The 11059-nt window shown below is 55.6% G+C and overlaps 1 protein-coding gene across 1 annotated transcript in view; it reads left to right on the forward strand.

Moving 5' to 3' along the window:
* Positions 1–11059, forward strand: part of ACTN1 (actinin alpha 1) — a 99663-nt gene that overhangs the window by 68885 nt on the left and 19719 nt on the right. Inside the window, exons 7-8 of the mRNA XM_006760789.1 lie at positions 2956–3037; positions 4703–4788. Of these exons, the coding sequence (XP_006760852.1) occupies positions 2956–3037; positions 4703–4788 (168 nt within the window). The remainder of the gene's footprint in view (positions 1–2955; positions 3038–4702; positions 4789–11059) is intronic.

An 11059-nucleotide genomic window follows, 5' to 3' on the forward strand; every position in this document is an offset into this window, starting at 1 on the left:
ATGCCCCCTACTGGGGACTCAGCCCACAGTCCGGGCATGCGTCCTGACCTGGAATCAAACCGTGACCTCGTGGTTCATAGGTTGACACTCAACCACTGAGCCACACTGCTGGGCTGTTCTGGTATTTTCCACTTAACCCTGACACGTGGAGAGCGCAGTGTTCAGCAAAGACCCCCATCTTATCTGCGCCCCATGAGGGCCCCTGCTGCAGCCCGGTTAGCCGGGTGAGCCTTGATGCTGCCGGTGTGGGAACTGCTCTGGCCGTGCCTGGTGGCATCGGGCCCTGTGTTTCAAGGTGTGGGAGCGGGAGCTGCCAGAAGGGTTTGGAGGGAGGAGAGGAGCAGATTCCCAACGCCTCTGGGCAGCCTCAGCTGGGCCTGAAGCTTCCCTGGAAGGACCAACCCCTGAAGGAGAGCAGCCGCTCCTGGCCCAGCGTGTGGCTGCGTCCAGGTGTGCGCACCCCGGGCAGCCCTTCCCAAGCTGGTCTCTTGCGCGATAGGAGGGTCCCAGCCATCATGGCTCTGTGGTTGAGCGTTGACCTATGAACCAGGTGGTCACGGTTCAATTCCTGGTCAGGGCACATGCCCGGGTCACGAGCTCGATCCCCAGTGTGGGGCGCGCAGGAGGCAGCTGATCCATGATTCTCTCTCATCGTTGGAGTTTCTATCTCTCTCTCCCCCTCCCTCCCTCTCTGAAATCAATTAAAATATATTTTTTTAAAAAAAGAAAAAAGTGTCAGTTGTAAAAACTCCCCGAGCCAGCTGAAAGCTGTCCAGGCCAAGCCAGCCAGGCAGAGGCCAGGAATCCTGAAGATAGCGATTTTGTCTTTTAAAGGCAGTGTCAGATGCCTCCTCACTGTTGCACTGCTGCATTTTTGTGACAGGTGTACATGTTTCTGTGTCCCTCTGTGGGCGTGCTGGGGTGGCAGCAGCCGGTTCATCCACAGCTGTTCCCGCCCCCGAATAAAACGGGACCACACTAACCCTCCCCCATGCCATGGGCTCCAGGCACTCCGCCACGTGGGAGCTGGGAGTCCCGTGGCCTTTCTCCGATACACGGCCAGCTCTGGCCCCGCTCTCTGTCCTCTGTGTCTTTTCATTTCTCTGTTTCTTTAATTCAGTAGCATCAATAAAATCCAGCCCACATCCTAGCACAGAGCTGGTCCCACTGCATCATGGGTACTTTCATGATTGGCACGGGGGAGCTGAGGGGCTCTGGCCGGGAGGCTCTTCCTTCCTGCACCCGCCTTCGGGGGCGTGGGGGCCTGGTAGTCTCTGGGCACTGAGTGGGGCAGGCGGATGTGCACCCGTGGCCGGAGGCCTGCCCGAGGCCCTGGGCGGAAATGACCTTCACAGCTTGGCAGCATTGTGCTTCATTCTGGAAGCGGTTGGAGACGTTCCCAGAAGAGTTGCACCTTCTCTGTTTTGAGCCATTTCTTCCTAAAAGCATCCCAAATGAATGCATTTATTTTTCTGGTCTCTGTGAGTCTCACCTTAGCACATGGGAAAACCGAGTCCTGGGATGACCACACCAGCTTGCTTTAGATTATTCTGGGGAACCAAGAAGAGAGTGGGAGGTCCTATAAGGAACACCCCCCCCCCCCACTAAGTTGTGGGTTTTCTTCCACGTAAAAATTTTTTTTTAAATTGTGGTGAAGTATATATAACAAAAATTACCATTGTAACTGTTTTTTAAAAAATATTTTTATTGATTTCAAAGGAAGGAAGAGAGAGAGAGATAGAAACATCAATGATGAGAGAGAATCATTGATCAGCTGCCTCCTGCGTGCCCGCCACTGGGGATCAAGCCCGCAACCTGGGCATGTGTCCTGACTGGGAATCGAACCGTGACCTCCTGGTTCATACGTTGATGCTCAGCCACTGAGCCACGCCGGCCAGGCATTGTCACTGTTTTTAAGTGTACAGTTCAGTGGCGTTCAGTACGTCCGCCTTGGTGTGCCGCCATCACCACCCTCCGTCTCCAGAGCTCTTTGCATCTGGCACAGAGGAGTCATATGGCGACTCGATGTTTAGCTTTTTGAAGAACCTCCACACTGTTTCCCACAGCAGCCGCACCGTCTTGCAGCCCTACCAGTGGGGCACAGAGTTCGATTCCTCCACTTCCTCGCCAATCCCAGAGAAAGTAGCGGAAATCAGAATAGTCAGAAGGCCGTGGCTGCTTGAGGGAGCCCCAGAATTTTGTGGGTTGTGACCACCGAAGCGGCATCCAAGCTCCTAGTCCAACTTTTCAGTAACAGATGGGGAAACTGAGGTCAGGTTTCCAGTCCCACTCGCTGGTGGCCGAGCTGAAACCAGAAGCCAAGACTGAGGGCACCTGGGCCAATGCCTTGGTCTCACACTCATGTCTAGCAATTCTTTCTTAGGCTGCAGGCCAGTATTCTTACCCTACATTTATCTGACAAACTAAGGCTTGAGAAGGAAAGAAGGCATTTTTGTTGTTGTTAATCCTCACTGAGGATATTTAGGAAAGAAGGCATTTTTGTTGTTGTTAATCGATATTTTTCCCATCAATTTTTAGAGTAGAAGAGAGGGAGAGGATGGAGAGAGAGAGAGAGAGAGAGAGAAAGAGAAATATCAGTGTGACAGAGACACACTGATCGGTTGCATCCTGCACGCGCCCCAAGTGGGGCTGGGCATCGAACTGCAACCCAGCCACGTGCCCTTGACCAGGAACCCAACCTGTGACCCTTTAGTTTGCAGGCAGGCGCTCTAACCACTGAGTCACACTGGCCGCGGCAAAAGATGGTGTTTTAACCCTCCAGCCAGTGAGCCCAGGTGGTGAGGTCAGCCTTCACACCCAGAGCTGGCTCCTGCTCACCTACTGTGGACAGGGCGGCAGGAGTCCTCTCTGCCCCAAGAATTGGTGATCAGCCCTGTGCGGGTCGCCAGTATCTTGTCAAACCTCTCACTGTCTAACCTCCCCTTCTCCCTCTAGGACGATCCCCTCACAAATCTGAACACGGCCTTCGATGTGGCGGAGAAGTACCTGGACATCCCCAAGATGTTGGATGCCGAAGGTACAGGCGCTTTCTTTCTGGGCCTCCACCGCTTCTCTGTCCCACCCAGTGGCCAAGCGGGGTGGGCCCCGGCAGGCTGAGGTGGGAAGGGAGAAGGCCTGGTCTGTGGGGTCACCTGTGTGTCGGGGACCCCACAGTTCCCTGAGGTTTGGAGGAAGAGGTGACAGCTGGAGCTGAAGGCTGTTCCTTCATCGAAGGATGGTTCTCATCTCCGTCTTGGAGTCAGGGAGCGGGTGCCGGGGTGGAGCGTGGTGTTCTTTCGCTGTAGGGAAGGGAAGACATCGTTTCCCTCTACCCTCCTACCTTCTCCAGCTTGGGTCGCGTCAATTAGACTGACACTGAGGTGAACAAGAGAAAAGCAAACAAGTTTATTAACACGTGTGCTACACACACACACACACACACACACAGTAACCCCGGTGGGTGTCGGTATGCACACCTAACTTTGTAAGGGAAGGTGGGGGAAGGCCGGACGGACACTTAGGGAAAAGCAAGTGACTTTTTGGGACGATGAATGGCCCTTTCAGAGACTAGATGGGCGATGTGCTAGTTTGTGGCAGTGTCTGTCTGTGGGGCCGTTTTCAGATACATACGAAAGCAGAGAGGTAAATACAGTGACCTTCCATATACCTGTCATCCAGACAGAACAATTCCTGAGATTTTGTTTTATTTTTTCTTTTCCTTTGTTCTCTTTGTTGAAATGTTTTACAGCAAATGCCAGACGTCACAGTGTTTCATTGCTACATACTTCGGACTGTGTACCTTTAACATGTGGCTGTTTCCTTAGGCAACCACGGGGCAGTGTTCGCACCTCGCACGTTGCCGCTCACAATTACATTTCCCCATTGTCTCTTTTTATTTATTTTTTAAAATATATTTTATTTTTTACAGAGAGGAAGGGAGAGGGATCGAGAGTTAGGAACATCGATGAGAGAGAGAGACATCGATCAGCTGCCTCCTGCACACCCCCTACTGGGAATGTGCCCGCAACCAAGGTACATGCCCTTGACCGGAATCGAACCTGGGACCTTTCAGTCCACAGGCCGATGCTCTATCCACTGAGCCAAACCGGTCAGGGCCCCATCATCTCTTTTTAGAGTTGATTTGTTTAAATGAGGATCCAACCAAGGTCTGCACATGGCAATTAGTTGCTCTATTTCTTATGCCTTTTCTAATCTGTAGCACTGTCACCCTCCCTCCTACTCCTTTTATTTCTGCCCCTGGACTTGCTGCAGAGCTGGCCCAGCTGGCCCCTGCTTCCTCGGGGCACCGTTTCATTCCGCGGCCTTTCGTATGCCCATACGTCAGCGGTTCTCAACCTGTGGGCCGCAACCCCTTTGGGGATCGAACGACCCTTTCACAGGGGTCGCCTAAGACTATCGGAAAACACATATATAATTACATATTGTTTTTGTGATTAATCACTATGCTTTAATTATGTTCAGTTTGTAACAATGAATTTGGGGGTCACCACAACATGAGGAACTGTATTAAAGGGTCGTGGCATTAGGAAGGTTGAGAACCACTGCCATAAGTGGTAGCCGATGCCAGAAGCTGGTAGATTCAGGCTCAGCATCTCAGCAAGATGCTTGGTGTTTCGGCGAGCCTCCCGCCAGGAGGTGTCCCTCGTATTCACCAGCTCTAACTCCAGGTTTTTCTTGACAGACATCGTGGGGACCGCCCGACCGGATGAGAAAGCCATCATGACTTACGTGTCCAGCTTCTACCATGCCTTCTCTGGCGCCCAGAAGGTACTGGAGGCCCCTGCTCCTTCCTTGCCCAGCACACCTCCTGCCCGCCCCCACCTCCCTGGCCACAGGGTCAGGATGGTCCGTCTCGTTGGTAGAGTGAGCCCCTGGTGCCGACGTGGTGTGTTCTTGCTCTACCCTCCCACCCTGCATCTGTGCTCTCATCTTCCTCTGCTTCTCTGAGAAAACTGGGCACGAGCTCACCTTCTGGGACCCGGACAGCTGTCTTCAGCAGGGAGGGCTGCGTGGGTGCAATCAGCCAGGGTGGCCCTGGAAGGCACAGGGGGCAGCATGCCCTCTGGCCCCACCTCGGTTGGAGCAGGGCGTCCCCTGAGAGGGAGACGCGGGGAGGTGCCTCCTGTCCTCACTGACGTGTTGGCAAAGATGTCAGGAAGCCCCCACCTTTCTCCCGCGTGGACACGGTTTGGCAGATCTGTGCACGGCCCCTGGGGCTTTGGTGCTTCCTCCCGTATCCTGCCAGGGACAGGACCCCCATGCAGGGGCACTCTGCTCTGTGTTCCTGGACACAAGCACAACCCCATGGAGGGAAGAAGGGAGGGGGCAGCTGCAAGCCCCTTCGAGTGTCCCGGCCCCGTTTGGCTCCGGGAGGCCGGAGGTAAGGTCCCGCGGTGCCTGCTCCGCACTGCACCAGGCCGCACACGGAGGGCGTCATTCACGTGCAGACGTGGAAGACATGAGTGCTCCCCTGGCCACGCTTAGCCAGCAGCAGGAGCCCTCTCCCAGGCCCCTCGGAGGCAGGACCCAGAAACACAACATCCAGGTCGCCGTGGACATGGGACCACAGGCTTGGCCTGCACAGCTTTGAGCCGTGGACCTGTCATGCGCTCCGGCAAATTCCCCGTCCTCGGCACGGCGTCCGAGTGACCTATCCTGACATGCATGACGGGGGGGACCCCCCTTCTCACCCCCCTCTTCCCAGTCTGCCCCGATGCTCTCTCTCCCTCCCTTGTCTCAGCCTTGCTCTCCCCACCCCATGCCCCTTCTCCTCTTCCCATCTCATTTCCCCTCTCTCTGCCATTGCCTCACTCCTGTCTGTCTGTCTGGTGTTCTCTCTGTCCCCCCTGCGATGGGGTGTGTTCTGTGCTGCTGCTGCCCACTGTCTCACTGTCTCCTCAACCTCTTCTCCTTCTCTCCGCAGATGTGTGGGCACGCTAAGGCGGGATGGGAAGGCCATGTGACCTAATGTTTCATGTCACTGCCGCGCCTTCTCGGGCGCGCAGAAGGTGAGCTCTCCCTCGGCCTCACCCACACTCCCTGCCGCCTCTGCCCGTCTCCTCATCCTCCAGGTACCCCAGGCGCAGCTTCACGGGGCAGGGCGCTCTCCGAATGGTGCCCAGGACACTTGAAGATTCCGGAGGCTCTGATGGCCGCCGGCATCCCTGTCCCTACACTCTGGGCACAGTGGGCATCACAGCCCGGAAGGAAGCCTGTGGTTTCAGCTCCCGCCCTGGACAAGAGCCCTTATCCCAGCAGCACAGCTCTTGGCTCTGCTTCCTGTCTGCTCCCATAAGTCCCCAGGCCCCCTTCGCTTCTCTCTCGCTCCACCCCACTGAGGCCAGACCATCCTCTCAAATAGTCCAGCGGCCAGGGCAGCCAGAAGGCTTCCTGCCTTCTCCCTGGTGTCCAGGCCGGAGGCACAGAGCCCTGCCTGACCCTTCCCACCAGGCCCGCCACGGGCAGTGGGGCAGCTGCACCCTGCACAGGAGGGCCTGTGTGCACCGTGGACAATGCAGATCGCAAGGTGTGTCGCTAGAATCCCGCAGACGCAGTAAAAATGCCTTCTCACATAGTCCATATGACAGTGTTCCAGCAAAGGTGCCTCGAGGAAGAGGTGCCTTTAAAAAATTACACGGAGGCACCATCCGTTCCTGGCCTGGACGGACACCCAAAGCTCCCCGCCTTCCTTCCAGGCCTCACTGGCGCTGACTGAGACGGAGGTGCCCTCCCAGGTGCCCGGCCCTCCCAGGATGCCCAGCCTTGCAGCCTCTCCTCTGGCCTGCCTCTCGCTTCCTCTTTCTCTCTGTCCCACCTCTGCTGCTGCTCTCTCTCGTCATTTTCTTCCAGCCCCTCGGACCCCCTACCTTTTAGCCGGGATGTGAGCAGCATCTATCTGCTTGTCTCAGGGGACTCCCTGCCCTGGTAACCACAGACAGTCTGGCTGCCGGTGTCCATGGCTCGGCTGAGCTCTCCTTCCTCCTCCTCTCCTCCAGGGGTTCCGTCCTGGGCTTCAGGCCGGTTGACACTGGCCTTCCCTGTCTCTGAAGCCTTCCCTGTGTCCTGGTTGGGAGGAGTGTGTGTGTGTGTGTGTGTGTGTGTGTGTGTGTGTGTGTGTGTGTGTGTGGCAGCCTGCTTTCCTCTCTCCCAAATCTCATACACCTACCCCCACGCCCTCTGCCCTCTCACTCCTCCCTGTTGCAACCATTTCACGCTCCTTTTGTCCACGTCTGAGGACAGGGCCCCCAGCTGGGTGGAGGGGGAGTGGCAGTGGGGGTGGTGGTGTTCCTCTCACGTCCTGGGTCAGGGCCTCACCCAGAGTCGCCCCTCACCACTTCCCAGGCTCAGGCAGCTGCTTAGAGCGAAGCAGGCCACGGGTGGGGGGACCCTCCTCTCCCTCCTTCAGACTCACACACCCTGTCCTGACGGACTCCCTGCCTGGAGCCAACGCGGGGAAGTCTGCCGAAACCATGCCTGCTGCCCTCCCTCCCCTCCCCTGTCGTTCTCTTGTCAAGCCTTGGGCAGTGGAACTAGAAAGGCAGCAGAGGCTAATGCCTGCCTGCACGTGTGTGTACACGTGTGTGTACACGTGTGTGCAGAGGTAGCAGTACGTGTACCCACACAGGTGAGTGGCATGCAAGTGTGCCTGGTGGATTTTCCTAGTCAGATGAGGACCAACTTTAGTTTGAACCATTGGCTTTGGTTCTAATTCTTCCTCGGCTCTCCTCTCCTCTTCCCTGTAGGGGTTTAGAATGGGCAGGCAGCATGCAGATTCTGTTGATGCCGTTTGTGAAGCTTTTAAAGTTCATGGTCATGGTCTAGTGCAGCCGTGGGCAAACTACGGCCCGCGGGCCGGATCCGGCCCGTTTGAAATGAATAAAACTAAAAAAAAAAAAAAGACAGTACCCTTTTATGTAATGATGTTTACTTTGAATTTATATTAGTTCACACAAACACTCCATCCATGCTTTTGTTCCGGCCCTCTGGTCCAGTTTAAGAACCCATTGTGGCCCTCGAGTCAAAAAGTTCGCCCACCCCTGGTCTAGTGGGAACTGTCTCTGAGAAACTCCCCTTTCAGGCTCGAGCTGTAGGTGTTTCTGGATGCCTTTAGAAGGTGCTGTTTGCACCCTCCGTTTGCCTGTCAGTTGCTTTATTTACTGTTGTGAATCTTCTAGGGGAAGAAACCCCCAGCTGCCCTGAAGGAAGTCATGGTCCATCTGAGAAAGCCCTTAATAAAAGGAGGCAGGATCTCCCTAACCGGTGTGGCTCAGTGGATAGAGGGTCAGTCTGCGGACTGAACGGTCCCACGTTCGGTTCCAGTCAAGGGCATGTACCTTGGTTGTGGGCACATCTCCAGTAGGAGGTGTGAAGGAGGCAGCTGGTTGATGTTTCTAACTCTCTATCCCTCTCCCTTCCTCTCTGTAAAAAAATCAATAAAATATTTTTTTTAAAAAAAGGAGGCAGGATGGCTGCTGTGTAGCCAGCGCTCAGCTCGGCTGCAGACCTGTGGGGGCTGCAGGACCCAGACTGCTGAGCAGGAAACACTTGAGCTTGAGTCTTAGGGCCGAATAGGAGCCCTCAAGCAAAAGGCTCAGAGAGGATGGGAAGGGCAGCCTGTGCTACCGGGGAAGGTGGTCACCGCTCGTGCCAAAGCTTCCAGGTGTGACAGGGCTGCCTGCAAGAGGAGGGCACGTTAGTGTTGGTCTGGGTCCCGTCCCACTGCTGGAGCAGGGACCGCAGCGGGGACAGGGCTGAGCTGCTGTGGGCCCGCTCACTTGGTCTGGGGGACGCCCTGGCAGGACACCAGGGCGGGTGCTGACTTGGGAGGAAGGAAGTAGGCAATTCTAGTTAGATTTGGGAAATGTCTGGCTGAAAATGTCACAGATGAGGTCTTTGTGGCGTTCGTGTAAATCTGTGGGCTGTGGGCCACACGTGTGTCATTTGGCCACGTGGTTTGACATCACCATCACTGAGGACGGTGCCTCTGCCGGCAGAGTAGCTGTTCTCAGAGCAGCGCTTGGCTGGGCCCAGCTGAGGCTGTCATTTGGGATCTCTAAGGACCCCGGGAATCATGGCCCATGCTTTCTAAAGAATAACTCTAACGTAAAACCAAACATATGACTGTGTTAGATAAGCTAGTGTGGCTTAGATGGGTCATGAAAATGGAAATTAGGAAAGGTACACACAGATTGCCACAGCCTTTTCCCTCGGCCCTTGCAAGTCATCAGTCTGGCTGTTCCGCTCAGACACTTTCTCAGCCCATCGGACCTGTGTGGGTCCCTTCTGTCACCTCCGGGAAGAGCTGAGCCTTCTGCTTCTTGGTCCCCTTCCCTCTCAGCCTGAAGCCGACTCTGGGGCTGCTTCGATTTCCAAGTTTCTCGGGGGGTGAGTTGTTCTTCCCTGGAACAAATCTCTCTGAGCTTCTGACCTAGAGCAGGCTCTTAAGAGGTGGTGGGCGCCTCCTTCCTAAATACCCGCCTGGGGTTCCTGTAGCCACAGGCAGAGAAAAGCTAGAGCACCTGGAAGTTGGGGAGGCCCGGTCCCACCCTCAGGGGTCTCTCTTGCCCTTCACTCCAGGGTTATGCCCTGGAGGCCTTACCAAGTCTGTCCTTCCCGGCTGGTCTCTCTGACCTCCTGGGCTGGGAGGGTGGGTGAGGGAACCCTTCTCCACACAGGGACCCACGTGCGAGCAGGTGTAACCCATCACCTCGCCGGCTCCTCCTGCAGGGCTGCCTGCCTGCTTGTTGGGGGAGGAATTGGGCAGGGAGAGCGAGGGAGGGTCAGAGTTTGGAGATTGTGCCTGTCATTTTCTCTAAAGTCAAATCTGGATTCCAGCCTGCTTCCTGGTAGCATAGTGTGTGTCGGGGGGGAGGGGCGGGGGGGAGGCAGGCTGTCCCTCTAGGGGGAGACCAAAGTTTGCAGGTGGGCTATTGCCTTTTCTAAAGAAAGGCCCTTTTTGTTCCATGATGTCCATGCTTTGTTCCCAGAGGCAGGCTTCCTGGTTAGAGTGATGGGTTTTCTTAGGCTGCCTCCCCTGGCGAGGCCAGCCTGGGGGTGGGGGAGGGGGGCAGGCTGAGAGGAGGGCTTGGACCTTGTAAAAAGTCCCCAGGAGGCCTACGTGGGAACTCCCCCAGACTTCGTCCAAAAGGAGCCCCCTTTGACTCCGGAATCGCCAACAGGCTCTGAGGGATGGGCAAGGCTCCGAGGCTCCTAGGGCCTGTCTCCCAAAACCCTGCAAACGCAGGCGTCACTCAGTCTACCAGCGAGATAAACGGACACATGATGTTTATAACCGGAGCCCAGGGTTTCAAGATGAATGAGGAGGATACGAGGTTAAGGAGGAGCGTTATCCCTGAAATATCACAGTGGTGGCTGCTGTTCGCCTATGATGAGTGGCCCCTAACCCCCGATGCTTCCTGTCCTGCCGGTCAGCTCGCTGGGCCGGGGTCTGTGTAGCTCCCCGAGTTCTCACCCATCAGCACAGAGCAGAGGACTGTCCGCCCTCGGGTCGCCTGCCCTGGCGCTCCACGGAGGTGGCCCCCGTGACTTCAGGCAGATCGCTGCCCCAGCCAACCTGTGGGCATGCCAGCCTGGTTCCCGGGACCCTGCTGTCTCACAGGGGTCCCCGGGGCCCCATCTTCTGGGACAGGCTCCAGGAAGGAATTTCCCTCTTTGTCACCTCTTGGGATTCCCCAGGGGTACTTGTTGTTCCTCCAAAGGAAAGACGACCAAATGGGAGTTTTGTGTGCGAAGTGCACAGAGTTGGGTGGGGAGGCATGGGATGAGGGTCTAGACCAACGGTTCTCAACCTGTGCGTCACGACCCCTTTGGGGTTCGAATGACCCTTTCACAGGGGTCGCCTAAGACCATTGGAAAACACATATATAATTACATACTGTTTTTGTGATGAATCACTATGCTTTAATTATGTTCAATTTGTAACAATGAAAATACATCCTGCATATCAGATATTTACATTACAATTCATAACAGTAGCAAAATTACCGTTATGAAGTAGCAATGAAAATAATGTTATGGC

Source organism: Myotis davidii, unplaced genomic scaffold (assembly GCF_000327345.1).
Source record: "Myotis davidii unplaced genomic scaffold, ASM32734v1 scaffold17, whole genome shotgun sequence".
Classification (NCBI taxonomy): domain Eukaryota; kingdom Metazoa; phylum Chordata; class Mammalia; order Chiroptera; family Vespertilionidae; genus Myotis; species Myotis davidii.